The 27,119-nt window shown below is 33.7% G+C and overlaps 4 protein-coding genes across 4 annotated transcripts; 3 read left to right on the top strand and 1 right to left on the bottom strand.

The window, feature by feature from the left end:
• The first annotated feature begins 2,841 nt into the window (after nucleotides 1-2,841).
• On the top strand, nucleotides 2,842-4,922 carry LOC130749070 (annexin-like protein RJ4). Its single transcript, XM_057602356.1, has 6 exons — nucleotides 2,842-2,979; nucleotides 3,258-3,403; nucleotides 3,541-3,756; nucleotides 3,998-4,210; nucleotides 4,301-4,390; nucleotides 4,532-4,922. Exons 1-6 carry the CDS (start codon nucleotides 2,907-2,909, stop codon nucleotides 4,733-4,735), a joined length of 942 nt encoding a protein of 313 aa, XP_057458339.1. The 5' UTR covers nucleotides 2,842-2,906; the 3' UTR covers nucleotides 4,736-4,922.
• A 2,959-nt stretch (nucleotides 4,923-7,881) lies between these two features.
• On the top strand, nucleotides 7,882-9,985 carry LOC130749432 (annexin-like protein RJ4). The gene is made up of 5 exons (XM_057602784.1): nucleotides 7,882-7,954; nucleotides 8,325-8,470; nucleotides 8,943-9,170; nucleotides 9,452-9,688; nucleotides 9,881-9,985. The coding sequence occupies exons 1-5, from the start codon at nucleotides 7,882-7,884 to the stop codon at nucleotides 9,980-9,982; spliced, it is 786 nt and encodes a 261-aa protein (XP_057458767.1). The 3' UTR covers nucleotides 9,983-9,985.
• Nucleotides 9,986-10,371: 386 nt separating this feature from the next.
• On the top strand, nucleotides 10,372-16,117 carry LOC130743495 (uncharacterized). Its single transcript, XM_057595748.1, has 4 exons — nucleotides 10,372-10,596; nucleotides 10,696-11,030; nucleotides 11,548-12,190; nucleotides 15,830-16,117. The coding sequence occupies exons 1-4, from the start codon at nucleotides 10,372-10,374 to the stop codon at nucleotides 16,031-16,033; spliced, it is 1,407 nt and encodes a 468-aa protein (XP_057451731.1). The 3' UTR covers nucleotides 16,034-16,117.
• Nucleotides 16,118-20,760: 4,643 nt separating this feature from the next.
• LOC130749760 (annexin D4) lies at nucleotides 20,761-24,039 on the bottom strand. Its single transcript, XM_057603134.1, has 6 exons — nucleotides 23,892-24,039; nucleotides 23,616-23,791; nucleotides 22,293-22,511; nucleotides 21,461-21,685; nucleotides 21,288-21,356; nucleotides 20,761-21,186 (listed from the first exon to the last, which is right to left on the bottom strand). The coding sequence occupies exons 1-6, from the start codon at nucleotides 24,007-24,009 to the stop codon at nucleotides 20,977-20,979; spliced, it is 1,017 nt and encodes a 338-aa protein (XP_057459117.1). The 5' UTR covers nucleotides 24,010-24,039; the 3' UTR covers nucleotides 20,761-20,976.
• Between the last annotated feature and the right edge of the window lie 3,080 nt (nucleotides 24,040-27,119).

The raw sequence follows: 27,119 nt of genomic DNA, 5'->3' as shown, positions 1-27,119 counted from the left end.
GAACAAACTCTAACATTATTTATGTACCTAACATTACATGTGGCTGATTCTCCTCATATATATATTACAAAAAATTTACTAACAACTTTCTATTTTTTTATCAGCACCAACAACTTTCTATATATACTAAAATCATAAAATTAACAGTGTTACGCGATCTATCAATAACATAATTGCATTTTCTAGAAAAGGATCTATCCGAAAGTAGCCTCGGTAAAATGTTATAGAGTAGTTCTACCTAGGGGTGTTCATAACCGAATCAATCCAAACAAAACCGACAAACCGATCCAAAAAAACCGATATCCAATCAAACCGAAAACCGAACGGACTGGAAATTGAAAAAACCGAAATTATTTATTGGATCGGATCGGATTTTGGATTTGATTTTCAAAACCGAACCAATCCAATCCAAACCGAACATTCACAAATATGTTTACTTTTAGTTATACATATATCATTCCATTTACACTTACATAGTACATATTTATTGTTTATATATTGATTATATAACACATGCTTATTTATAAAATTACGTTTTAATAAAAAAAGTTCAAGTAATTATTTGAACTATATACATGTATCAAAGTAAACAATTATAATCATAATTTAAAAATATGTTACTATGTTATAATTTATGAATGTTATATTAATGTCATAAATTATGTATCGTTGTATTTATCATATATTATATATTTTAAAAATTTATACAACACAATTTCAAAGTATAAAAAAGTGAAACAAAAACCGAATAATCCAATCCAATCCAAACCGCTATAGATTGGATCGGATTGGTTCGGATTTGAATTTAGTCAAAAATCCATTGGATGACAAAATCATAAAACCGATGAGATCGGATCGGATGATTTTTCTCCTCAAAACCGATCCAATCCAATCCGCGAACACCCCTAGTTCTACCCACTCAAGTCAAGCACAATTGCATACGCTAGAAATAGATTGAATTTACTCATTAGTTAACAAGATATCTTTTATTAACCTAAAATTATCTGGGTCCCAAAGTAAGAAAGCATTATGTCGCGTTTTTTCCCCCGCTTCTCACCTAACTTTCTATCTACAGTTTGTGTAGAGAGTGAAGTTTTTAATGTTTAATATTTTATAGATTTTATTATAACTAGTTTTTTTTTTTCTCTAAGATACTCAGTCATCCTTTAGATACACATAATTCCAAGTTTGAGATTTAGTCCCAGTTCTCCATCCCTCACTTATAACATCAAAAGATCGAACCCAAAAGATCTTTTTAACATTCAGTCTGCCAACTGAGTTACTGGATGGTGAGTATTATAACTAGTTGAAATTAACCTTGTCGACGTGTTTTGTTTTATATGGGAGAATATAAAAAGCAGAAGGGACAAATCAATGAAAATAAACTCCACGTCAAAAACGTTATCATGACCGATTACATCTTTACATTTCATTGTTCATCACCCGAGAGCAACATTTTAGTTTCGATGTGATTTAAAGTTTAAACTTTATTATCACTTTGATGCATGAAAAATAAACTATTAATTTAGTAATAAACTGAGCCATTCTGAGATCCACATCTTTAGAATTAGTGGGGAACAACTAAATAGGAAATAACGTTGCAATCAATTATATATGGTACTCTCCTATTATTAACAGCTAATGCAGCTTGATTACAATTCAGAAAATTCTTAGGGACACCTCATCGTCATGCTTTTAATTTAGACTTTAATATGGCTAGGTTCACCGTCCATTTTGCTGTGATCAGTTGAGTGGCAATGAAATTTCACACATTAAATTAAAATTAACTATTTGCAATTCATTTTACAGGTTGGAGTAATGCCAAAATAAGCTTAGAATTTAAATATTTTTTGTAGACAGTAAAAGGAAAGATAATTAATGTAATATCTAAATAAAACTATAATCCTTATCGGAGATTTCCAAGGCATGAATTGGGGCATAGATTTGTCATCCACGTGTAGTAGCACTTTCCAATAGAAAAATTACAGCAAATCTACACAATTATGCTAATATTTAAATACAGTCCACACTACCAATAAGGTCCTTACCCCTTAAGTATTTAATATTTTTTTATAGGCAAATGTTAGTGGTTAGTTGTTAGTAAGTTAGAAAATCTCTTAAAATTTCTCTTCCAAGATTTGAACCATGGATCTTCCCCTCCCCAACTCTTATGTTCTCTAACTCTTACCACATGAGCTAACCCTCAGGGACAAGTATTTTAGTATATGATTCGATCTTTGACGGTGTCTATGATCTATGGAGAATGATTTGTCAGATAGGAGAAGATATACTCATTTAATGTGATCTCATAATCTTAGGAGGATTATTGTTAATTTAATTTTTCTAATATTAGGGCTTAATGGATATGTACTGCCATTATAAAGAAGTTTAACACTAATATTCAATCATATTATGTAACTTAGAGTTAAGCAGTTACGTTGCTTATTAAATTTTAATAAAAATAAAAATAAATTTTTTATGTAATAAAAATCAGTTAATACATGTGTAAATAAAAGTTTATCCGGCTGTGCATCAACTATTTTTTCTTAATATATATATGTCACCATTTTCAATTAGTAATTAATTTTATTCAATGAATCAAATTATTCACATTAACTATTTTTTTTATAACCATTCAATCAATTAATACTTAAATTTCTTGCATCAATTAACAATAAATAATGCCTCAAAAAACAATAAATAAATTAATATATTTATAAATAATCATTAAACTCTACCAATACTATTATCTTAAAAAATTTATAAAATGATTTTTTTATATAAAAAAAATTGGAGTAATTAACCGTTCAATGTACCAAAGTATTATAAATATAAGAGCTGTTGAAACAGCTTTCTCATCACATATCAAAGTTTGTCACTAAAGATTTTAGACATTCAATTCAACCATGGCTACCCTTATTGCTCCCAGCAACCACTCTCCCCAGGCAGATGCTGAATCTCTCAAAAAGGCTTTTGAAGGTGGAATCATCCCCTCATTTTCTTATTAGTATCATGTCTCTACTCATCAATTTTTTTGTGTGGGTTTAATCTGTTACAAAATTCTATGACAAACTTGCAAACTTGATCAGTAATTTCTAGTGTAAAGTGTAAACACAAGCACTTTTTTTTTGTCCCCTCTGGAAAATCTGTTAGAATGGTTGATGAATCTGTCTGAATGGTACTACTAGATTATCTCAGAAATGGGTCTTAAGAATTAAAAAGATCATGTTGTATTCAATTGATTTTCAATTTTGTAGGATGGGGAACTGATGAGAACCTTGTCATATCAATCCTGGGTCACAGAAATGTTCATCAGAGGCAGGCAATCAGAAGAGCTTATGAAGAAATTTATCAGGAGGATCTTGTCAAACGCCTCGAGTCTGAGATCAAAGGAGACTTAGAGGTATGATTTCATCTGTATCATGATTAACTAAAACAAAAAAAAAATGATCAAGTCAATGTTGTAATGTGCTTGTGAAATTCTGATTCATGTTATGTACTGCTAATGAATTTTGAACTATGGGAACTTTACTGGCACAGAAAGCTGTGTACCGCTGGAATCTGGAACACGCGGATCGCGATGCTGTTTTGATCAATGTTGTGATCAAGAGTGGGAAAAACTACCATGTCATTGTGGAGATTTCCTCTGTTCTCTCCCCTGAAGAGCTCTTTGCTGTGAGGCGCGCTTACCTCAACCGCTACAAGCACTCCCTGGAAGAAGATGTCGCGGCTCATACCTCTGGCCATCTCCGCCAGGCAAGTACATGTTTGAAAATTATTCTACAATTGATTTTAAACCTAAATTCAATTTTAGGGAAAAGTTTATCTGATAGCTTCTGAGTTTTAGAACTGATACTTTGTGATGGCATTTTAATCAGCCATATGGGGTTTAAGATTTAATCTAATGTGATATTTGTGAATAATGATAAAGTATATGAAATTTTATGGTTCTTGGTTATGATCTGAGCTTTTGTGATTGGTTTTAACTTTTATGCAGCTCTTAGTGGGGTTGGTGACATCATTCAGGTATGTTGGTGAAGAGATCAATGCGAAATTGGCACAAAGTGAAGCTGAAATTCTTCATGAGGCTGTGAAAGAGAAGAAAGGAAGCCATGAAGAAGCTATTAGGATCTTGACTACAAGGAGCAAGACCCAGCTGATTGCAACTTTCAACCGCTACAGAGAGATCCATGGCACTTCCATCACTAAGGTATAGTCACATTTCTCCACATTTGACATTCAATACAGATAAAAAATTTCAGATGTTTTATTAATATTTTGATCACTTTTGTCTCTGCAGAAACTGTTGGATGAAAAATCTGATGACTTTCAGAAGGGATTGTACACTGCCATTCGCTGTTTCAATGACCATATTAAGTATTATGAGAAGGTTTAGCTCTCACTCTTTCTTTTAAGCATTGAAATTTGTGTTGCAATTGGAGATTAGTCCATAATCTGCACCTAATAAGATTTCAATTTTTTTACATGTGCTACAATTATTTACCTCGAGAACTTTTGATTGATTTTACAGGTGGTGCGCGATGCGATCAAAAAGTCTGGAACGGATGAGGACGCACTGACCCGTGTGATTGTGAGCAGGGCTGAGAAGGACTTGAAGCTTATCTCAGATGTTTATTACAAAAGAAACAGTGTTCATCTTGAGGATGCTGTGGCCAAGGAAATCTCTGGGGATTACAAGAAGTTCCTCCTCACTCTGTTGGGGAAAGAGGATTAGAATTTTTATTTCTCTTGAGGGCATCTGTGATTATGAGTTTAAAGTACTTTTGTTTTCTGATGTCTGATGGTACTATTTGTGTTTTGTTTTCTTTGTTGAGTTATGTTTCAATTTCCCTTGCTATTCCCTGGTGATATTGGCTGTATGAGAAATTGAAGTTCTATGCTACTTTGCTATTATTATGATAGCTGTCTGGTGTCTTCATTTTGAACTTGGATCCTTTATTTGAAGTTTGAAGTTTGAACCATTAACATGTTGATCTGTGCAACTATATTAAGGTTTCGTCGGGTTCAAGTATTGTGAATGGACATCGCTTGAAAAATGTGTGGAAAATCAAAAGAAAATATTTATACATTAGTCACTTTAAAATGATGATATTAGAAATAAATAAACCAAATACTTTTTTCATAAGAAAAAATTACCCCAATGTTTTCTCAATGCAATCTGATTGTACACCCCAACTTTGATGGCTTGTAACACGAGGAAGATGAACAAATCATTATGATGGAAATTGTGGCAGATAAACCCCATGATTAAGTAAGTAATGAGAATTGAATAATTGAAACTGTAATTGAAATTCAATAGAACCAATGGACTAAATAAAAAGTTTATGGTATTTATGCTGGTCATGACAACTCCATCTCAAAGATGAAAGGTCATTGAACATATTAGTTAAGAATTGGGGACAAATTGCTTGGATGGAAAAATGATAATTAAAAATTCAAGATAGGAAATAACATTTTTACATGTGTTATTATAATTTAATATATTAAAATATATGACAATGATATGGGATTAAAAAAATTATCTCATAGTTCGATAAGCCATTGAGTATAGAATACTTAGGACCTTGGACTTCCAAAAAAAATTCTTAGTTCACTTCACATGATTCTAGAATATACTAACTTGTTGGAGTAGTATGTACCTTGATCTTCTCATTTAGGGACAATTAAGTAAGAATTTTTTATTTTTCACCAACAAACTAAGGAGATCCACGAATCAATCTTGCTATGTATGCAAAAGCGTTAGTGTATCAATATCATGACTTGTAGCCAAAAGATTACAATATTAAGCCAAACAATGAATCTATATAAAACTACAAATGAACCAAACAAGAAAAACACTTCAAAATGCAAGAGAGTTAAAAGATACTAGTTTAATCATAGGGAACTAGGATTGGTATTTGGAAAATTATGAAAAACATAAAATTACAGACAGCCATCCATTGAAGATTTCTTGTATTGTTTTGTCAGCGATAAATCATATACTCATTGATGATGAACGGCCCACAACCCATACATAGGTGTGACTAGAGGCAAAACTTGGTTTACACATGACACTTATAACTAGTCCTAATCCTTTGACCCAAAAAAAAAAAACTAATCCTAATCCAGAGTGAAGTTAAGTAGATACGAGATCTAGTTCACCCAGAAGAAAGTAAACTTGAAGGGTTTACCCTTATTGACCAGTGACTTCCACAACCCTGTCACAGCCAAACGCAAAGGAAAAGATAAAGGGCCTAGGTAAATCTCATGAACTCAAAGATAGAATTATGGGTTGCTATTTCTAATTCTAATTAAGTGGTCTAAAATTAAAAGATGGAGTTAATGAACACATTTAAGTTAAATATACATTAAGTTAGTTCTCTCTCAGGCTTATAAATACATACATAGTTTATTGTCTCTTAACGCTATTAGAGACACTTTTATGTACGAAAGAGAGATAACCGAGAGAGCATTTTACTCTAAGGTTCTAAACATAGATTATATGACTTCTTCTTCCTCATCTAATCAGGGTATGAAATTATAACTTTCAAAATCATGTATGTTAATTATTTATACTTCCGCTATAAGTCTTGTATGATGAGTTATCACCCTTAAAATTCACCAAGTAAAGAGGATGCAAGTGAAATTTTAGAAAGCTAAAATTAAAGCTTTTGAAATCATTTAGGTTTAGACAAACACAATTCAACCTCCCCTTCTTTTGTTTCTGTGACTTACCTCAGCTGCTTGTATACATGCACAGCCTCTAACCTGAACGTCATAGCGATGTCAACAGCTGATGCTAATTCAGAAATAAATATAAAATATAAAATAATCACACAACATTATGCAAAACTCCTAAATTAAAAATTTAAAAAATGATCTACATAAATGGATATATAGGAAAAACAGTTAGAATACTCTCAAATTCATTTACAAGCAACATAAACCTTCAAGCGCCATGTGTAATTCCTAGATAATTAAGGTAATATCAATTATTTCAGATTATACATGTTGTATATCAATTTCATTATTCACTAGATTCCTCTTCGTTTGTTACACCCTTGTGTATAGAGACACGTTTAGGGATACTTCTTTGGTACACATTACCTTTTAACTATAATCCTTATTTCTCCCTTAGCTTTCTCACTTTTACATTGGAAGGTCTTGTAGGTGCTCACCTAATCGTTTGATACGAGAAGAAAAAGGTCCTTCCTTGGAGGAGCAATCCAACGAAACAAACTTAATTTCCATTGTCTTATTCTTAGGTTATGTTATTCCTTACCAGAACACACACAAACACACACACACACACACACATATATATATATATAATTAATGAGAAAAATGTTTTTATATGAGAACGTATGAATAAATCATAACCATTAGATCTAATCCTGAAGGGTCAAGGATAAAACAATTTAGTAGTAATGTGATTCTTTTAAAAAAGTTAAAAAGTCACATGACTATCACATGAGTACTAAATTGTTTTAATCTTGATAGTTCATGAATAGATCTTAGCCATAATTTATTTTTAAGTTCATATATAGAAAAACTATTCTATAAGATACACCCGATATATATATATATATATATATATATATATATATATATATATATATATATATATATCAAGCATTTTTATTAATTTATTATTTATAATTAATGATGTTATAAATTTATTTATTATTTTAACTACATATGAATTGTTTTATATTTGATAGTCAAAGTACAATATATATAATATAAAATATTAATCTTTAATATTTAAAGTAGAAAGCATTAATTATGGTATTAAATAATAATATTTTATATTAAAATATATTTAACAATACTCTATATATTGACTAGCTAGCTGAGAATATAGGATAGACATAACCAACCATGGCTACTCTTGTTGCTCCTATCAATCATTCTCCCCAAGAGGATGCAGAAGCTCTTTGGAAGGCCGTCAAAGGTTAGATTATCCAACTCTCTGTATTATTATTCATCTTAAAATTCCTTGACAAAGTCCTTCGTTATTGAATTACAAGTATAACATGGTCATGTTATTTTCCGATGAAGAAAAAAAATGGTCATGTAAATGTAAATTAATCATGTCTTTTTCATTGGAAGAGTTATTTTTTTATAGCAAAATATTAGTTGTTAATTATTAGTAAATTAACAAACTTTGATAGGTTGTTTAAAAAAAAACATAGTTTTTAATCATGTCTTTTCCCATGGAAGAGTAACAATATGTTATGAGCAAAGTGGTATATTTCAAATTGGCAATTTAACTATATTGATAGATCTAAACATCATGACATTAAATTTTCAAATCTTTATAGGATGGGGGACTAATGAGAAGGCTATCATAGCCATATTGGGACATAGAAATGCTTCTCAAAGGCAGCAAATCATACAAGCTTACCAGGACATTCACCAGGAGGATCTCATCAAACGGCTTGAATCTGAAATCTCCGGTGACTTTGAGGTATACCATATTATAATTATCCTTAATTGCATTTTTGGCCCGCGGCAATTAAAACTTACATGGTAATTGATTTAGGCACTACTAATGGTGTGTTTTTTTTCAATACCTTAGACTTCAAAGATAGATGTTTTGTTGGTATTGATCGTGTATTATTATTTTATTTTATTTTATTTTTTTGATTTGGGTGTATTCTTTAATTTCATTTGAGAGAGTTATGTTCGCAATGGTTCATTATTAATAATTTTTTTTTGAAACTAAAAATTTATTTTTACTGTTTGAAAAAGTAAACTTACATGATAATTTTTAATCAACATGTTACAATTTTATTGATAAAACTTACTGGTGGGAGAGAGACTTGTATTGAGAGTTGAGACACAAGATTTTAATATATGTATTACATACCCTCTCACCCAAATACACTAATCACTAATGAATTGAGTGTGGTGAACATTTTGATCCTTCAATAAAACAGAGAGCTCTGTACCGGTGGATATTGGAACCAGCAGAACGCTATGCAGTGTTGGCTAATGTAGCCATCAAGAGTGCCAACAATGACCACCATGTGATTGTGGAAATTGCATGTGTTCTTGAACCTGAAGAGCTTTTGGCTGTGAGGCATGCCTACCACAACCGCTACAAGCATTCTTTGGAAGAAGATGTGGCTGCTCTGCCTGCTCATACCACTAGCCATCTTCGCCAGGCAAGTAATCATCCCTTTTCCCTAATCACTACCATCGACGTCTGTACTTAAATTGGGTCTCATTTCCTGTCTCAGCCAATGAATCTATGTCATGTCAACTAAAAAATACACATTTATATGACATGACTCAGTCTCATTGCTGGGACAAGAAATGAAACGTTATTCAGGGAATCTTGATGTCTATATATACCTTTTTTTTTCAAGAGAATGAAATAAAGTTATTGACATATTTCTTGAGGGTGCATCATTCCATGATCCGAGCCTGTGGTTTGTGTTAGCAGCTTTTGGTTGGATTGGTGAGCTCATTTAGATATGCTGGTGATGAGATCAATGCAAGATTGGCAAAATCTGAAGCTGATATTCTTCATGAGGCAATCAAACACAAGAAAGGTACTAATCATGAAGAAATTGGTACTAATCATGAAGAAATTATCAGGATCCTTACTACAAGGAGCAAGACTCAACTTGTGGCAACTTTCAACCGCTACAGAGATGACAATGGCATTTCCATCAGCAAGGTAACAAAACCAAAACAAACAAAAAAGAAAATCATATTTCTTTTCATTTCTTTTATCACCATTGTCCAGCATTTCAGAATGCTTATTTCATTTTTTATTTGTTATCTAATGTGTAATTTCAAACAACACTTTGGATGAAGAAAAAAGAATAGAAAAAAATTTAACCTTTATTCTTCCTTTCTCATTTTGCAGAAACTATTGGATGAAGCATCTGATGACTTCCTTAAGGCTGTACATGTTGCCAATACTCTAGGGGTCCCTGAAATTGTACCCCGTAACAAAATAAGTCCCTGAAATTTTTTTTTCCGATTCCGGATCCCTGGAATTGTTTTTTTAATCAGAATAAGTCCCTACACATGTTTTTAGCCTATCTGGCATATTTTTTGCTGACTCAACATTTACACGTGGCTTTTTCATTTATTTTAATTACACATGGAATTAAAAAAACTATTTTACTTTATTTTAAATATAAATCCTTTTTTACCTAATTAACCTAACTCTAATTAAACCCACTAACCTAATTAACATAACCCTAAATTCCCAAATCAAAATCTATCAGAACTGAAAGGAAAGAAAGGAAAGTCGAAGAAGGAGAAAGAGAAGCAGAGGTAGAAGGTGAAGGAAGGAAGCGTTAGTGTTCGACGGCGGGAACGGTGGCCACAACGACTTAGGTGAACGACGCGATGACCCAGAACCAAAAGGCATGGAGCGGACACGGTGGCTCGACAACGAGGATGAACAACCAGATGTGCGAATCGACCCAGAACACACGATTCTGTGCTCGATCGTCCAGCTTCTGCACCCCATGCCCAGAGAAAAGTTGTGGTTGTGGCAAACAAGTCATTATGTACAAGTCCAATTCCAAGCTTAATCCTGGAAAGCTTTTTTGGAGATGTCCTGATTGGAAGGTAAATAGGCAGAATTGGTTTCCAAGCTTAAGCTTACAATTTCATCCTATAAATTCCCTTTGTCTACCCCTTTCAATGATCTTTTGGTATGTGTTTCAGGAAAGTAGGACCTGTGGTTTCTTTGAATGGGTCAAAGCTGAAGGTGAAGCTGAAAATGAGGCTGATAATGAGGAATCCTCTAAAGTGAATGTAGAATTGAAGATTGTTGAGGACCTTACTGAGATGATGGACAATAAAATTGGTAAGCTGAGGGAAGAGCTGCAGGGAGACATGAAGGAAATCATGCAGAGTGTGATTGGCAAGATCATGGAAGACAAGAATGAAATGAAAGACAAGAAGATTGCCAAGTTAAAGCTCAAACTGAAAAATGAGGGCTTGAAGAGCAATGTGTTGTTGGTGTTGTTAGTTTTAGGGTGTGCTGTAGTTTTGGCAAAGTATTTCTAGGTTTGGTGATGTTGTGTAATGAACTTGAATGCAATGTCCCTTGTGTAATGAATGTAGCCATGAATGTAATGCAATCGTTTTTCAATAGCTCCTTATGTAATGAATGCTATGTTCACTTAATGAAATGAATCAGAAATGGTTGTTGGCTCCATTACTCTCTTTTGTTCCATTCAAAAGCTTTGCTCTGTTAATTTAAGACATCAGTAGTATAAATAAAGGCAAAGGGAGCCATAAACAGATCCACCACTTGTAGTACACATAAACAACAATTTAAGAGCACAAGCTTCATGCAATACTTTCAGACTTTAACATTAAGAAACATAATTCAAGTCAAGGGTACATAGAAGACAGCAAGTACCAACAACAATACAAAACAAAATGATTGTCATTAGGGCCATGCCCATTACAAAATGATATTAAGTGGTCCCCCATTAACTAAAGTAAACACTAGTCCCCACTAATACTATTACAAAAAGATAGTGGTGGTCCTGTTGTCCCATGTGCCAGATTCCCTTCTTACTTCTTTGACATCCTCCCTTTATTTCCCTGTCCTTCACTGCCAACAACTTTGGCTTTTCCTCTTCTAATTGTAGATCTAGTTGCAGCATCTTTGAAGTCATTTAGAACCCAATGGCCAATCTCATTGTCACGACCTCTCTTTCTTCCTCCTAGGCCAGACTTAGCAGCTGATCTTGTAGTGGGCTGTGATGTAGCTTTTGGTGGCTGTTGTGGTTTTGGTGGAGGTGGCTGGGAAGAAGGTCTTGTTGGATGTGGTGGTTTTCCAGCAAGTTTTGTAGGTGGCTGGGAAGAAGGTTTTGGTGGTTGTTGTGGTGTTACAGCAGCTCTTGGAGGTGGCTGTGAAGAAGGTCTTGGTGCCTGTGGAGGTTTTGCAGAAACTGTTGGTGGTGGCTGTGAAGATGGTTTTGGTTTTGGTAGTGGTTTAGAGGTAGGTTTTGGGGGTGCTTTGTATTTTGGCTTTGGGTTTGAAGAAGTTGCTTTTGCAGCAGCTTTTGGTGGTGGTTTAGAGGTAGTTTTTGGGGGTGCTTTGTCTTTTGCCTTTGCAGCAGTGACTTCATCATTTGTTCCAGCTCCAGCTTCAAGGCTTGTTCCATCAATATTAATACCAAACACCTGCAAAAAGAGTAATGAGGTTAGTTAATGCAATTTGTGAATTGATTCAAAAATGCAAGTGTATGTATTTTACCTGTGATAGGTTATCTGTTTCAGTTCCATTATCCTCATCAATGTTCTCAGAGATTGGTGGTGGTGGGGGTGGTGGCAGATGACACTTTCTCTGATTGTGCCCTTTCTGGTGGCATCTACCACATGTGTATTCTGATCCTCCTCTAGGTTGTTTTGTAGGGTGTGGTTGTTCATCAGGCTCCCTCCTCCTCAACTTTTTAGGCCTACCAGGCCCTCTTTTGAATTCAGGAGGCAGAATTGGATCCTCACATATCTTTGGCCACATTTTCTCACCATTAATAGGTGATATCACATTCCCATAGCATGCATTATATGATTCCCTGAGATAATAACTATGGACATAATCCTCAGGCTGCCCACCAGCATCACAAATACAAGCCACCGCATGCCGACAAGGAATCCCAACCAATTCCCAGAAATTGCATGTACATGTTTGTTTACTAACCTCAACAACAAACTTTTGGATTTCATAAATACAATGCTCAACTTCATACACCCCCTTACCAACTTTAAAAGGCTGCCAATTCCCAGAATGGTCAATCTCTCTATTCAACCTTTTCCTAGGTTTGGGCATAACATTCCCTTTCCACTTTTTGCTTTTTTCATTCAAGCTTGCAAACCTAGTCATCAAATACTTTCTGATCCACTCCATCATGGTGATGATGGGTTTATCCCTAGCCACTAGAATAGTACTGTTGAAGGCCTCAGCTAAGTTATTCATTGTCACATCACACTTAGAGTAAGGAGAGAATGCATGCTTACACCAATATTTAGTGGGGATTGCATGAAGCCAGTTGTATGCAGCTTCATCCATCTCTTTGATCTCTTCCATCTTCTCTTCCCAAAGTGCCTTGTATGTTGCCTTTGAAGCCCACATAAGCAAATCCCTTATCTCAGTACCCCCACCAAACTTCTTCTTGAAGTTGCTGTATAAATGTCTCACACAAAATCGATGCTCCACTCCTGGGAGCTCCTCATCAAATACTTGTAACAAGCCCTAGACAAAAATAAAGACATAGGTCAGATGATTAAACAAGTTTATTAGATAAGAGAAAACAATAGAAATTTACCTTTTGTTTGTCACTTATAAAAACCCATCTTCTATCACCAATGTCCCTAAGCAGCTTGTGCAAAAACCACCTCCAGGACTCCTTACATTCAGACTCTACCACTGCAAATGCCAGTGGGAAGTACTGGTCATTTGGGTCCCTCCCCACAGCTATCAGGAGAATTCCACCATACTTTGTTTTTAGATGACAACCATCAACCCCAATGAAGGGTCTACAAGCAGTGGTAAATGCAGTTTTACAGCCCTCCAAACACATATAAAAAGACCCAAATCTGGGCTCAAGTGTCACTGGAACATATTTCAGCACAATGGAAGCAGTATTTTTTGGATTGACCCTCATTAACTCAGCAGCATAGGACCTCAGCATTGTGTATTGTCTTACTGCATCCCCCTCAACTCTTTCCTTAGCTATTCTCCTTCCATTCCAAGCAGTTCCCCAAGTAACACCAATAGAGTGTGTGGTCCTCATGTCATTAATGACATCCTTCACTGCAATTTCTCCACCAGCATTTTTCACCCTGTCTTGTATAGCTTCTGCAATGAACTTAGAGCCTGCATTCTTGTTATTAAAGACTCTTCCACAAGTATGGGTTGAAACCAGTGTCTTTATCCTATAAGTTGAAACCCCTCTAATCTTGGCACAGTAGACAAGAAACCCACAGTCTTCTTGTTTGCATTTAAACCTCACCCTCTCCTTATCATTCTTCTTGAACATAACTTCCTTCCCATTCAACACTGAGTGTTTTAGGATAGCTTCCTTGAACTCTGTGGTGGTAGCAAATTCCATCCCCAACTTGAACACATAGTCTTTGGTCAAATCTTCCTTCCTGAACCTTACATACCTCATGACCTTCCTCCCATTATCTTTTTCACCACTTGAGGGGTCACTAAGCAAATCATCACTGTAATACTCATTCTCTATATTATGCTCATCTCCTTTCTCATTCTCACCTTCAGCCAATGCCAACACCCTCTCTATGTTCCTCCTTGAAGGCAGTTTTTCTCTTCTTCCAGTTTCAACATTAGCATTAGTGTTTGTGTTTGGCTCATCCAAATCTTCAAAGCCATCATTGGGTAAGTCCTTACATCTCTCAGTTTCACTATCTGAGATGTCAGATGCACTAGGGCTAGGACTGGACCATGAAATCCCAGAGTCAGATTCATATATGGAACAACTATCATCTTCCATTACTTGTTTGCCTTTATTAATTGAATCCTCCCTCTGCCTCAGCTGGTGTCCCTCTTCATTCATCACAGAAGCAGGTTTTTCCACTGGCATTTCAACATTCACAGCAGCAGCAGGTTCTTCTTCCACTGACATTTCAACATTCACAGCAGCAGCAGGTTCTTCTTCCACTGGCAACTCCACTGTATGTTCAAGGTAGACATCCACCTGCCTTACCCCAGACTGAACATACCTTGCAATTTCCATAGCATCCTTGTCCAGGCATATTTGCTTCAGGTCAAGATCAAAGCATTCTTCTCGCCTTTTCCACCAAAGCTTATAGTGATCATCAGGATAACCAAGAAAACCCCGCACAAGGTCTCTGACACAAAAGAACGAAAACAGATCCAACTCCACTCTAGGTACTTCACATATCTGACCTCCAACATACTTCATCGGTGTGTCGGAAAACCGACCCTTGTGGTGGAAATGTATGTTGAAATACACTTGTTCCATTCATGAAATAGCAACAAGAGCAGCTCACTATACAAAATGAAACAAGAGCAGCTCACTATACATAATGAAACAAGAGCAGCTCACTAAATAGAATGCACAACCATAGCAGCAACAACAAGTCGATATGTAACCTAACTTTTAACAGCAGCTCAAATCGTTCGAATACCGTGAATGACATACCTTGAACTTTCGATGGTTACAGTCAAAGCTTCGCTTGTCTTCACTCGCAGAAGGTTCAGGATCAGTCGTTCCTCTTCACTCTGACTCCCTCGTGTTCGTCGTTCCTTTTCACTCTGGCTCCCTCGTGTTCGTCGTCGCTCTCCCTCTTTCCTCGAATTCTGGATGATTTTGGTTTGGGAATTTAGGGATTTTGGTTTCGTTTGGGAATTTTGGTTAGTGGTTTTAATTTAGGGATTTTGGGAATTAGGTTTAATTAGATTTAGGTTAATTAGGCAGATAGGTTAATTAGATTTAAATTTAATTTATTATTTTAATTTTAATTCCATGTGTAATTAAAATAAATGAAAAAGCCACGTGTAAATGTTGAGTCAGCAAAAAATATGCCAGATAGGCTAAAAACATGTGTAGGGACTTATTCTGATTAAAAAAACAATTCCAGGGATCCGGAATCGGAAAAAAAAAATTTCAGGGACTTATTTTGTTACGGAGTACAATTTCAGGGACCCCTAGAGTATTTAAGCCTTGTATTTATGACCCCAAAAAGTACTATGAAAAGGTGAACATTGTTTGATTCTAAATTTGGTTGATGATATAACAGAATTGATAGATTTTTTACATTTTAATTTTGACCCTTAATTAATTTCATGATGATACAGGTTCTGCGCAATGCAATAGCCAGGGTTGGAACTGATGAGGATGGACTAACTCGTGTGTTTGTGACCAGAGCTGAGAAGGACCTGAAGGACATTAAAGAGCTGTATTACAAGAGAAACAGTGTTCATCTTGAGGATGCTGTGGCCAAAGAAATCCCAGGAGACTACAAGAAGTTCCTCCTCACTCTTTTGGGGAAAGAAGACTAAATTCATTGTTCTTAGATTGCAATTGATTTCTAAAGTGGTTTTAAGACTGGACAGGTGATTGAATGGGTACTCAAAGTATGGATTATTAAATAAAAATAAAGAATTATTAGAAATAAATGTACATTTTTTCATATATGCGCATAAATGTTATGTTATGTCTAGCCCGCTAGTAATTGACTTCACTTTTGCATTAAATTGGGTGATTGACTTCAAGCTTTAACAGTTTACTCCTTAGAATTGAAATATATATATATATATATATATATATATATATATATATATAATTACCTACAAAATAGACTCTAATGCTTTAGTTAGTTTATGATTGATCAGAGAAACTATACGTGTAAATAAGAATATGTTTGGCAAAAAATGAGAGGAGAGGATTAAATCTTACCATGTTTGGTTAAAAGGAGGGGATGAGAAGAAAGGAAATACCATGTAAGTATATCGTTGTGGGTTTCAAAAACAAATATGAAAATGCTTTCATTTTCATTTTTTGCTTCAGCGTGGTCTGGGTTGCTCCTGCCTTGGCCAACGAGTTTTGATGTTTTTGACACCGTCGATCTGGTCGATGACCTCCTTACCAGGCCCTTTGTGGAAGTGTCTACTAGGGGTGGCGGTGAAGACCAAGACAATTGGGGTTATGGGTTTGTTGCTGGGTAGCTTGATGCGGTAATGGCGAGTGCTTTTCATTGTGGAGATCTTGCTTTAGGGGAGATCGTTGCAGTGGGCTTTGTGGCGCTGATGGATCGTTGTTGGTTTTGATTTTTGTGTGGTTGTGTCTGAGTCAAGATCAATGGTTTTCACTGATATGGAGGTGATCTGGTTCCGGGTCTTCAGTGGGTTTTGTTGGCATTGGGTTTTGGGTTCTTTGGTGGTGAGGCAGCTTTTACCCAGCGCAGCTTTGGGCGTTTTGGGAGTCAGTGTCACCGGTGCTTATCTCTACTTCTTTTGCTTCTGCTTGGTGAGGCAGAGCAGACTTGAGACGTTGCTGAGATTGGATTGTTGAAGTTTTGGCTCTCTTAGGGTTTCCAACCATTTTCTTCCTTGTCGTCGTGTCTCTCGTAGTTTCTGATTCGGTTAGGGTTTGTTGGGCTTTAGATGATCTGTTACAAGGATTTTGATCCATGATTTTTTTTCCAGGGCTTTAACGTTGTATCTTTTGTAATTGGGGGTTTTATCAGCCTTTTAGTTGACCAGAGTACTACACCCATATTATTGAAAGGGGTTGTTTCTCAACATTTCCTATTTTCCTTTTAAAAAAATAACCCAACTATGAGTATTAATTGATAAATTTTTTCCAATATAACATATTTATTTTTATTTGGTTATTTTATTTAAAAAAGTATTTTTTGTTTACGTTTAATTTAGTTTAAGAGGAAATCATTTTAGTTCACATGAGTTGTTCAATTCTTGAAAACATTCCTTTTTTGTTACGCCTAAAGGATCAGTAAAGAAAAAATTACCTTTGGCCGGAAGTTGTAAGTACTTCACTAAACATTCGAAAATCTCACCATAGTGTTGCACCAAGCAAATAAGATCCAAAATAAAACTATTAAGATGTAAACAAATAAGTGGGTAAAAAAACAATAGAGAAGTGCAATTGGTCATTACCTTTGAGTTATTGTGCAAAACCACAAATACGATACAATGGAGTTAGCCATGGCAGAATATAAACTTTTACTTTGATGTCTATGTACATATTATTGTGTCTATATATATAAAGGTTAAGGAGGATCATACACCCTTAACCTTTATATGTAGACACAATCATATGTGCATAGACAACAAAGTAAAAGTTAATATTCTGTCACGGCTAACTCCATTGTTCTTATCGCTTTTGTGGTTTTGCACAATGACTCAAAGGTAATGATCAATTGTACTTCTCTATTGTTTTGCATTCACTTATTTGTTGAAGTCTTAATAGTTTACTTTGAATCTTATTTGCTTGATGCAACACTATGGTGAGATTTTTGGATGTGTAGTGGTGGAGTACTTACAACTTCTGGCCGAAGGCAATATGTTCTTTACTGATCCTTTAGGTGTCACAAAAAAGTATGCTTTCAAGTATTGAACAACAAAGGTTACCTACTTTAGAGATGAAGTGAGCTACGCTAGTTTTACCATTTTTTAGAAAATTGTTGGTTTCTTTTGAAACAAATGAACAATTTAACTTTCAGGTTTCAATTTTTAATGAAACATTTACCGAGGATTATGTGATATGTGAATTGCAAAGAAATGTTAAAAATGTTAAATAATTGTAAAGAAGTGAGCTGGAAAGCCAAGAATGTCTTTAAAAGGCATATTGATTACATATTATTATGTTATTATTTTAAGCATAACAAGATATTTCAAAAAATTAATATCATTTAGGAGTTACATAAAAAATAATAAATTTAATTATTAGAAGTTTTAAAATTAATAACCTTAAATAGGTGTCTAATAATGGTATAAAAACCTTTCAACTTATACAATTTCATGCTTCTTGGCTTTTTGACTCACTTCTTTACAATTATTTTGCATTTAAACCCTTTTTTGCAATTCACATATCACATAACCCTCAGCAAATGTTTCATTAAAAATCAAAAGTTGAAAGTTGAATTTGTTCATTTGTTTGAAAAGAAACCAACAATTTCCATAAATTTTTTTAAACTAGCGTAGCTCATTCCATCCTTGTGGGCTGTGGTAGGTAACACTTGTTGTTCAATACCTAAAAGCATATTTTTCTTTTACGTCTAAAGGATAAGTAAAGAACAAAATGACTTTGGCCAGAAATTACTAGTATTTAAGTGGTCAACAGTAAAAACAGCACCTTACGTACTGTATCTAAATTTTTCCCTTTTATTATATTTCATGATAACAAAAGAGGATTAACTACTTAAGTAGATTAAATAATTATGGAAATTGAAAGAGGGGGTGGATTCTACTGTAAAATTCTATGAGTTTAATGTATCATTTACAATAACAACTACTCCCTCCGTTCCTATATATAAGTCAATTTTACCTAATTCTCTTAGATTAAGAAAAGTAGTTACAAGCAATAAATTTGTAAAAGAATTTATTCACTTTCCTAGACTACCCTTATTTAATTTCTTATAAATTTCTCTCTCCAAGTTATTATTTCAAAACCTCATTGTCTCTTTCATATTAAATATGAGGATAATTTTGGAAAAAAATAATTAATGCTCCATTGATATTATAAATGGACTTATATTTAGGAATAAGAAAAACACTAAAAAATGGTCTTATAATAAGGAACGGAGGGAGTAACATTTAACCGTAAGAAAAATCAACAAAGTAAATGAGGCACAAGCTTGACAAACATCAATTTCCTAAAAGATACACAGAGACCTTCACGCAAATATTTAATAGAGAACAAAGCAGTAGATGCTATAAAAAAAATATAGAATAGACACAAAAAATGGAGTGAATAAAGAGAGTGAAAACATACCTCGGTAGTGCTTATAAAAAAAGTCCCTAATCCAATGGTTAATACAATGATGGAATGGAAAAGTGCTCTTATTATTCTTTGGACGAATAACAAAGCACAAAATGGGGGGAAAAGCACAAAATCATATCAGATTGAATTTAAATCACACCGAGAACAATTTTTACACATTTTTTCGTTTCCCACCCGATATGTGAGAGACTAATCTTTCACAATACTTTCAAGCAGCAAAGTGAGAGCCTCTACTAACTGCGTTTCTTTGATACACATGGATCTAGAGATTGAACTAAGGACAACAAAAGTTTTCACACATTGTAATAACATATATAAACATGTATGTATGTTTACCTTGTATCACTTTAATTGAAGTGACTGAGATATCCTTCCTTGGTTGATGCACTCTGTTTCTCCTTTGTTTGCTCCTCAGCTCTACTCCCTTCACGCATATGATCACTCCCTTGCTCTAGCAAAAACCTACCTTTCACCCATCAACCCTCCTCTATTTTATAATTATTCTCTTCCCCTTTAATTGGGTTGACTGTTCCTGATTTTTATTTTCAGTTTTGATTTAGCTTTCAATGCAGTACCTGATATTTGGAGATTCTTTCTTTATTTGATAAGCTTTGAACTTATTTTCCTAATTTTCAGATGAAACCGTCCTTTTGTACGTTTTGGTTTTTTAGTCTGGATTGTTCAAACTGGTTTTTATTTTTTGATCTTAATTTTATTTTATAATTTTCAGATTTTTATCATTATTTTTAAAATTTCTGGTTTTTAAAATTAACAATAATTTTTATATTATTTCTTTTAATTAAAATAACATAAAAATAAATGAACATCTTGGCTGACCACCTTGTTACTACTCATCCGAGGCTCTATAGCGATCTTTAGTGGAGCTTTTAGGTGGTGGGGTGTTTTGTTCTTGGGCTTTTCTTAGTTTTTTATGGGTTTTGAGCGGATGTTCCTTTATCCCCTTTTTTATCCTTTTTTTCGGATCTGATTGCTGTTTGGGGGCGTCTCTTTTCCGGTGTTTTCTCTTTGTAGGGGCGTTAGTGACGGGGGCTTTAGTTGTTTGCTTCGGTTATTTTTTAGGCTTTTGGCGTTGGTTGGTTCCTGGCTTTGCCAGTTTTTTGGTCCCTTTGAGGAGGGTTGTACAATGTACACCTTGTCTATTTCCTCATCTTCATTGAATATATTTCTGCTTTCTAAAAAAAAATTAGGTGTTCACAATAACCTATTCATTGAACTCAAAAAATCAAAATCATAGACAGAAATATCAAATGATAACAAAGGGTTTTATTTGACAACATTTATTTTTCTGTTTTGTGACAATAACCATACAAGGTGAAGAAGCATCATGCAGTGAATAAGAAATAAGCATCAACTGAAAGGGATTCGGGCTGAAATAAAATACAAGGGTAGAAAATTAAATCCGAATTTCATCTCTCATAAGACCACCAGGGTTAATTTGTCCTCTGTTTAATTTATCCAATTAGCCTTTTCTTGCAACCAAGGTTAACAAGAAATCCTTGTAGTTTCCTTTAGCTGTCTCTTCAATTTTCTGGGTCAAAGAAACACCATATAGGTTCTGGTACTCTGCCTTTATCTCCTTCATATCAATGTCAGCTCGAGTAACAACAACACGAGTAAGATCTTTCTTAGTATTCTTATGAACATCAATTTTTAATGCACCATCCAAAACCTGAGGACAAACAAATTATAGACCATTATAAAAAAAAGAAAGGGAAAACAGAACCCCAAATACTTCAGAAGTTTGATGCTAATTTAGTAACTTTATCTTACCTTGCTAAAATATATTTGTGGGGTACAAAGGCATTGCACAGTTTGTTTAAATCTTAAGTCACTAAGATCCTAGAACAACAAAGGGAAATTTTAGTCAGAAATAGCATCATATATCAAATTAAGCTAGCACAAAAGAACCTAAGCTTGAGGTGCATTTGTAATGTCTATTTTACCTCATCAAGGTTCTTGCCAGATATCTCTTTGTAGTGCTTGTAAATTGCCTGAAGATGTAGCTTGCTTCTTGTTGCAAATATCCTTATAGCTTCATCATCCTCAATAATAGGCTTCTTTTGAGCATTCTTAATCGCATTGGAAATTGTTTTGGCCTCTGATTTTGCAGTGTCATCCTTCACCTTTGATCCTTCATATCTATAGGCACTCACAAGTGCAACCAAGAGCTGTTTCCAAAAGCAATAGGTATTGACTTAGATATAGGCCCAGTTTGGAAGAGCTTATTTGAGCTTATCTGACAGCATAAGCTCTTATGCCAATGTTTGGGAGAGCTTATGCAAACAGCTTATGGTCTGCCATAAGCTATTTTCAGCTTATTTTCATAAGCTACTCAGGATAGCTTATGAAAAACAGCTTATGCTTATACACAGCTTATTTTTAATTTATTTCAATAAATTTTTAAAAATAGCTTATGAATAAGCGCTTATGTCATAAGCGCTTATGACCATAAGCGCTTAATTAAGCTGTTTATCCAAACGGGGCCATAGTATTATGCAATGCACCTAGGTACTATTTTTAATCTAACATTTATTTAATTATCAAATACACCCTGCATCTCATTTCTAAGCCTGGACATTGTCAATAAACAATCAACACAATTGCTCAAATGGGCTTGACATCGCATATATTTAGCAAGGGCTCTGCAATTGTAAATTGTAATTGATTTTAAAACTACAATCAATTATGGGAAGAAGCTTCTGGGAGTAGCTTTTTTATGGCAGAATTGATTCTGAGAAAAAATAAGCTGATCCAAACATACTATAATTCAAGCACCTTTCGTTCGATGCCGTGGATGTGAGAGGCAACATCTTCCTCAATGGAGTGATCAAAGAGGGAATGGTAGGCCTTCCTTGCTCCCAAAAGCTCTTCTGATGATCTTGTGCATGCAATCTCAATCAGCACTCCATATGCATTTGGGCCTTTCTTAAGTGCTTCTTTCACTAAACGTGCATCTCTTTCCCAAGGATGCATGGTCCAAAGTACCACAGCATTCTGATTACATTAATCACACAAGGGACCACAAATCAGATATTGAACTTATTTCAACAACAACAAAAAAAAGAGTTTTTTTATTACTTGAATCTTATCTGAAGAGTATTATTATAGTCTTGTGATAATTGCGATAAGAACGAGTATTTTTTAAATTTTTCTCGCAATTTCAAGCCGGATATGACTATTATAAGCGGCCAAGCTCCTACTAAGTATTTAACTCAACTTAAAAAATAATAAAAATTGAGTCTATTCCTTCCTTGAGTTCCATGGTATTACTCTACTTAAACTGTTGGAAAAAAGAACCATTGCTATTGAAATACTTTCCACCCAAATCATTGTGTGTTATTTAATTTTTGCTTCACCAATAAAATTTTATTTATGAAACCGGAAATTAAAATATAATTTGGGAAATATAAGACTTTTATCCTTTTCTCAAACAAAATGCTACATTTATCTTATGAAAAGCGTGAATAACATCTTATGGCAATATGTCTTTGAGTACTCTTTTTTCTTCTCTAGGATTTTTCCCACTAGGTTTTTTTTCTATGAAAGTTTTAATGAGGCTCAAACATAAGTTTTGTTTCACGCACTAAAATGTACATTGCATTATCATGGCTACATATGTTGTTGTTGTATTGATTTAGTCCTTATTTTCATGATAGGGGTGTTCTCATGAATTGCTTTCTTCTAATAATAATATAATTCATTTTGTTTTAAAAAAAACATCTTGTGGCAATAAGTTTATAGGATAATAGCTGCTCTTATCATTTTGTTCTCTTGGAGAAGGGTTGACTTCACTATAATATTTGTTTATTCTAAAAAATTCTATTACCACATGTACAAATTGAATATTCCACAAAAGAAAATTATTTACAAAATTTACAATATTAATTATTTAACATTCTTTATATGCTCATGTTTTCAATTGATTATAACAAGGATTTAACTTTGACTTTTTTACAAAAAAAAACAGAGTAATTGAAAATGAATATCCCCAAATTCAACTGATTGTGCAGTGAAAAAAAGCCGTTTTTAACATGGGAAAAGACATAGTAACATAAAGTTTAAACATAGAATAAACTGAAAAAAAATAACATTGTCTACCTTGAAACGCACGAACTCATGCTTGAGAAGACGAACAGAGTGATCATCCCATCTCTGAAAATTTCGTTCATGATCCTCAGTGAAGAATGGTGGTGTGTTCTTCCTGAATGTTTCTCTCTCTTGATGATCCCATTTTCCCAGTAATGTTACTAGTGATTTCTCATCCACCCCATGTCCTGAAATCACATCAAATCATCAATTAATAATGAAAAAGAAAATATAAATTCATGGTACAAGTTGAACTAGAAAGTGTGGAAATGGAACAAATTAGAGAACCTGAGAAAGCTTCGGTGACAGCTTGTAGCTCTTGATTGAGTGCCATATTTCTGAATGTTTGATAATTAAGTTGAGAAAATGAGATGAGTGAGGGACAGATATGTTCATAGCTATTCATTTATAAGACCCTACAAGGCTATTTTCGTCATTTGGAAATGTAATGTGAAAAAACAGAGGAAGCTTGCTCTAATGTTACCACTTTTGACCAATGAAGTATGAACACGTGAAATATTAAATATGCAAGTTACAATGTATTAATATATCATGGACTTGAAATGACACATTTGTCCCTTATGACCTCGTATCATTTTAATCTCGTGGTTCTGTTCTAGTTAGGGTTAAATGCATTTTTAGTCCCTTACTTTTAGATTTAGGTGATTTTAGTCTCCTACTTTCAATTGCTCAATTTTAAACCCTGTATTTTTGTAATGTTGCAATCAAATCCCTCCCCTTACGTTTAATTGTTTAATTGTTCAATTTTAGTCCCCTTGCTTTTAGATTTGGGTGATTTTAATCCTCTTACTTTCAATCGTTCAATTTTAAACCTTGTTTTCTTCTAATGTTGCAATCAAATTCTTCCATTAAAAATGTCATCCAATTTTAAGTCAATTTTGAATCCATGTGGCAAGTGATGTGTTATATGATTGAAAGTAATTCTAAGTTAAGAGTTTTGATTTTCTAGGTCACGAATTATAGTGTTTTTCAATTTCATTGAAAGATGATCATTAGTTAATTTCATTCCTAATGCAGCAAAAACCGAAGATCATTAAAAGATTTGGACACCATATTTTTACCCAAAATCTTGAAGTATTGAGTTTATGAGTCACATCTCTTATAAAGTCTACACCTCACTCATTTGTAACCAATGTGAGACTCCAACTCAAACTTGAATTCTCAACATTTTAAAGTCATGAAATTTTCGTTAGTCAATAAGTGTAACTAAGAGTAAGTGGACTAGAATTGAGCAAATGAAAATAAGGGGATTAAAACCACTCAAAACTAAGAGAAAAAGTTTGATGCACCGACGGTGTAAAGTTTTTTTACACCGTCAACCAATCAGATTTCAAGAATGTGAGAAAATCTCTATTTTCATTTAATTTCTTTAATTGACATGTCACATCCTTGAAATCTGATTGGTTGACGGTGTAAAAAAACTTTACACCGTCGGTGCATCAAAATTAAACTCCAAAACTAAACATAAAGGGGACTAAAATTGAGCAATGCAAAGTACGGAAACAAAATTCACCCAAATTAAAAGTAAGGGGACTAAAAGTGCATTAAAGCCTTCTAGTTCTGTTTTTTTTTAAAGAAGGCTTCTAGTTAATATTAGTAAATAGCACTTTTTTAACAGAAAATTATAATAATGTCAAGTTTGTATATTGATTACCAGGGGTATTCGTGTTTCAAGGGTATGCTTTCTAATAAAATCCACCTTCATATAACAATAATGCACACAAATGAACTTGAAGAAAATTCAACTGAAATTGTAGTTATATTGTTAAACTAACAGCAAAATATTAAAGGCAAAAACTAGAAACTTCGGTTATACAGGCTACTCAGAAAATGACATTTTAGAGAGAGAGAGAGAGAGAATTCATTAATCATTTCATGATAAGTTTTGAAAAGTGTGTTGAAGTTGCATCCATACCCCTTCAAATAAAAGAATATAACAAACTTCCCTTGCAATTTGAATTTCCTTTTTATTTTTATATTATTACTAGAAAAAGACATTCATATTTTAATATATACCATATGGAAATTAATTAAGATTGTGCTAAAAATACTAGATTCTACAGATCATACTTATTTGTATATATGCTTTTCTTCAGGAGTGTAAAACCAATTGTCTATGGTGGTTTAATATAAGTTTGCTTTGTTTTTGTTAAAAGGAGTGGAAACAAGGTAGCTAGCTGGATAGTCTGGCTCGGTTAGCTTTTACTTTTGATTTTTCATGATAAAGAGTGGTAAAGAGAAGCACCTTCTGGAATCTCTCTTTTGTTAAACCATGCATGCATGTTGTACAAGCTCTGTTTTGCTTTGCTCTAATAATTGATACCCAGATTGCTTTTTAAAGAAACTACAGATCACACTCTCATATAAAATATCTCATGCAACTTATGCTCATTAAAAAACACATCAACCCTTCATTTATCTATATTGTCTGATTTGTCTCCCTTCAAAGATATGTTCATGTGACATCCTGCAGGCTGGCTGTCAGCGTTTACCATTAATAATTGAATAATTAGTAGTACAAAGTAGGTTATTCTATGACAGGTAAGGTATTAATATATGCAACCATGAAAAACGTGCATGGTTTCCAAACATGATTTGACTCGTACAAAATAAACAAAAAACATATATGTGTGAACTAGAAGTATACCAAAATTCGAGTACTATTCATAAGAGGTCTTTTTTTTCTCCATGTTTTGAGGGCCCATTTACTTCAATGGTCAATTAATTTATTCTACTTGGTTCAAGACTTCAATTCATATTTTTTTCTCAATATAATTCACTATATATATAGATGTTAATAATTTATGCATTCATATCTTAAATAATAAACTTTTTATTTATTTTTAAAGAATAACATATGATTAAATAACATAATACTTAACATCTTAGGGACAATACTCCCCTAGGTAAGTATCAATGTTTACGATAAGATTTATGGTAAATCACGTCCTTCCTCAACCAAAACCATAACAAAAACTCTAAATAAAGAACTCAAATCAATGGAACACATTCCAACCCAAGTTGTTAAAATTACTTTAATACTAATTACTAAACAATTTAATACACAAAAAAAAACTCTAAATACTATTTAATCAAATATCTGAACACAATTATTTTTTATTATATATATTTATAATGAAATATTTTAATATTTATTTATTTTATTCCACTATAATAATTTTTATACAATATTAAAAATATTGTAAATATATCCGTGCGTTATATCTAGTATGAGTTGTATTTCCACCTTTAGTACTGGCAATCGACTACCTCCCTTTTAAACTAAATGTCTCTACATGTTCGGATTTGTAGTTGTGTCTCTCAATAAATAACTTTCTTCCTAGTCGAACTTATGTTTTCATCCTTAGGCAAGACTCAAGAGCTTTAGATGCTTAGCACTAGTAGACTAATACATTAATAGTTGTGTTACTAACTATATCTACTAATAATTTAAATAAAAAATATAAGAATGCGACATGCACAAACATCTATTTT

This window comes from Lotus japonicus, chromosome 3, assembly GCF_012489685.1.
Source record: "Lotus japonicus ecotype B-129 chromosome 3, LjGifu_v1.2".
Taxonomy (NCBI): domain Eukaryota; kingdom Viridiplantae; phylum Streptophyta; class Magnoliopsida; order Fabales; family Fabaceae; genus Lotus; species Lotus japonicus.
Note: the sequence above shows the minus strand (reverse complement) of the source record. Positions and strands in the feature narration are given on the sequence as shown.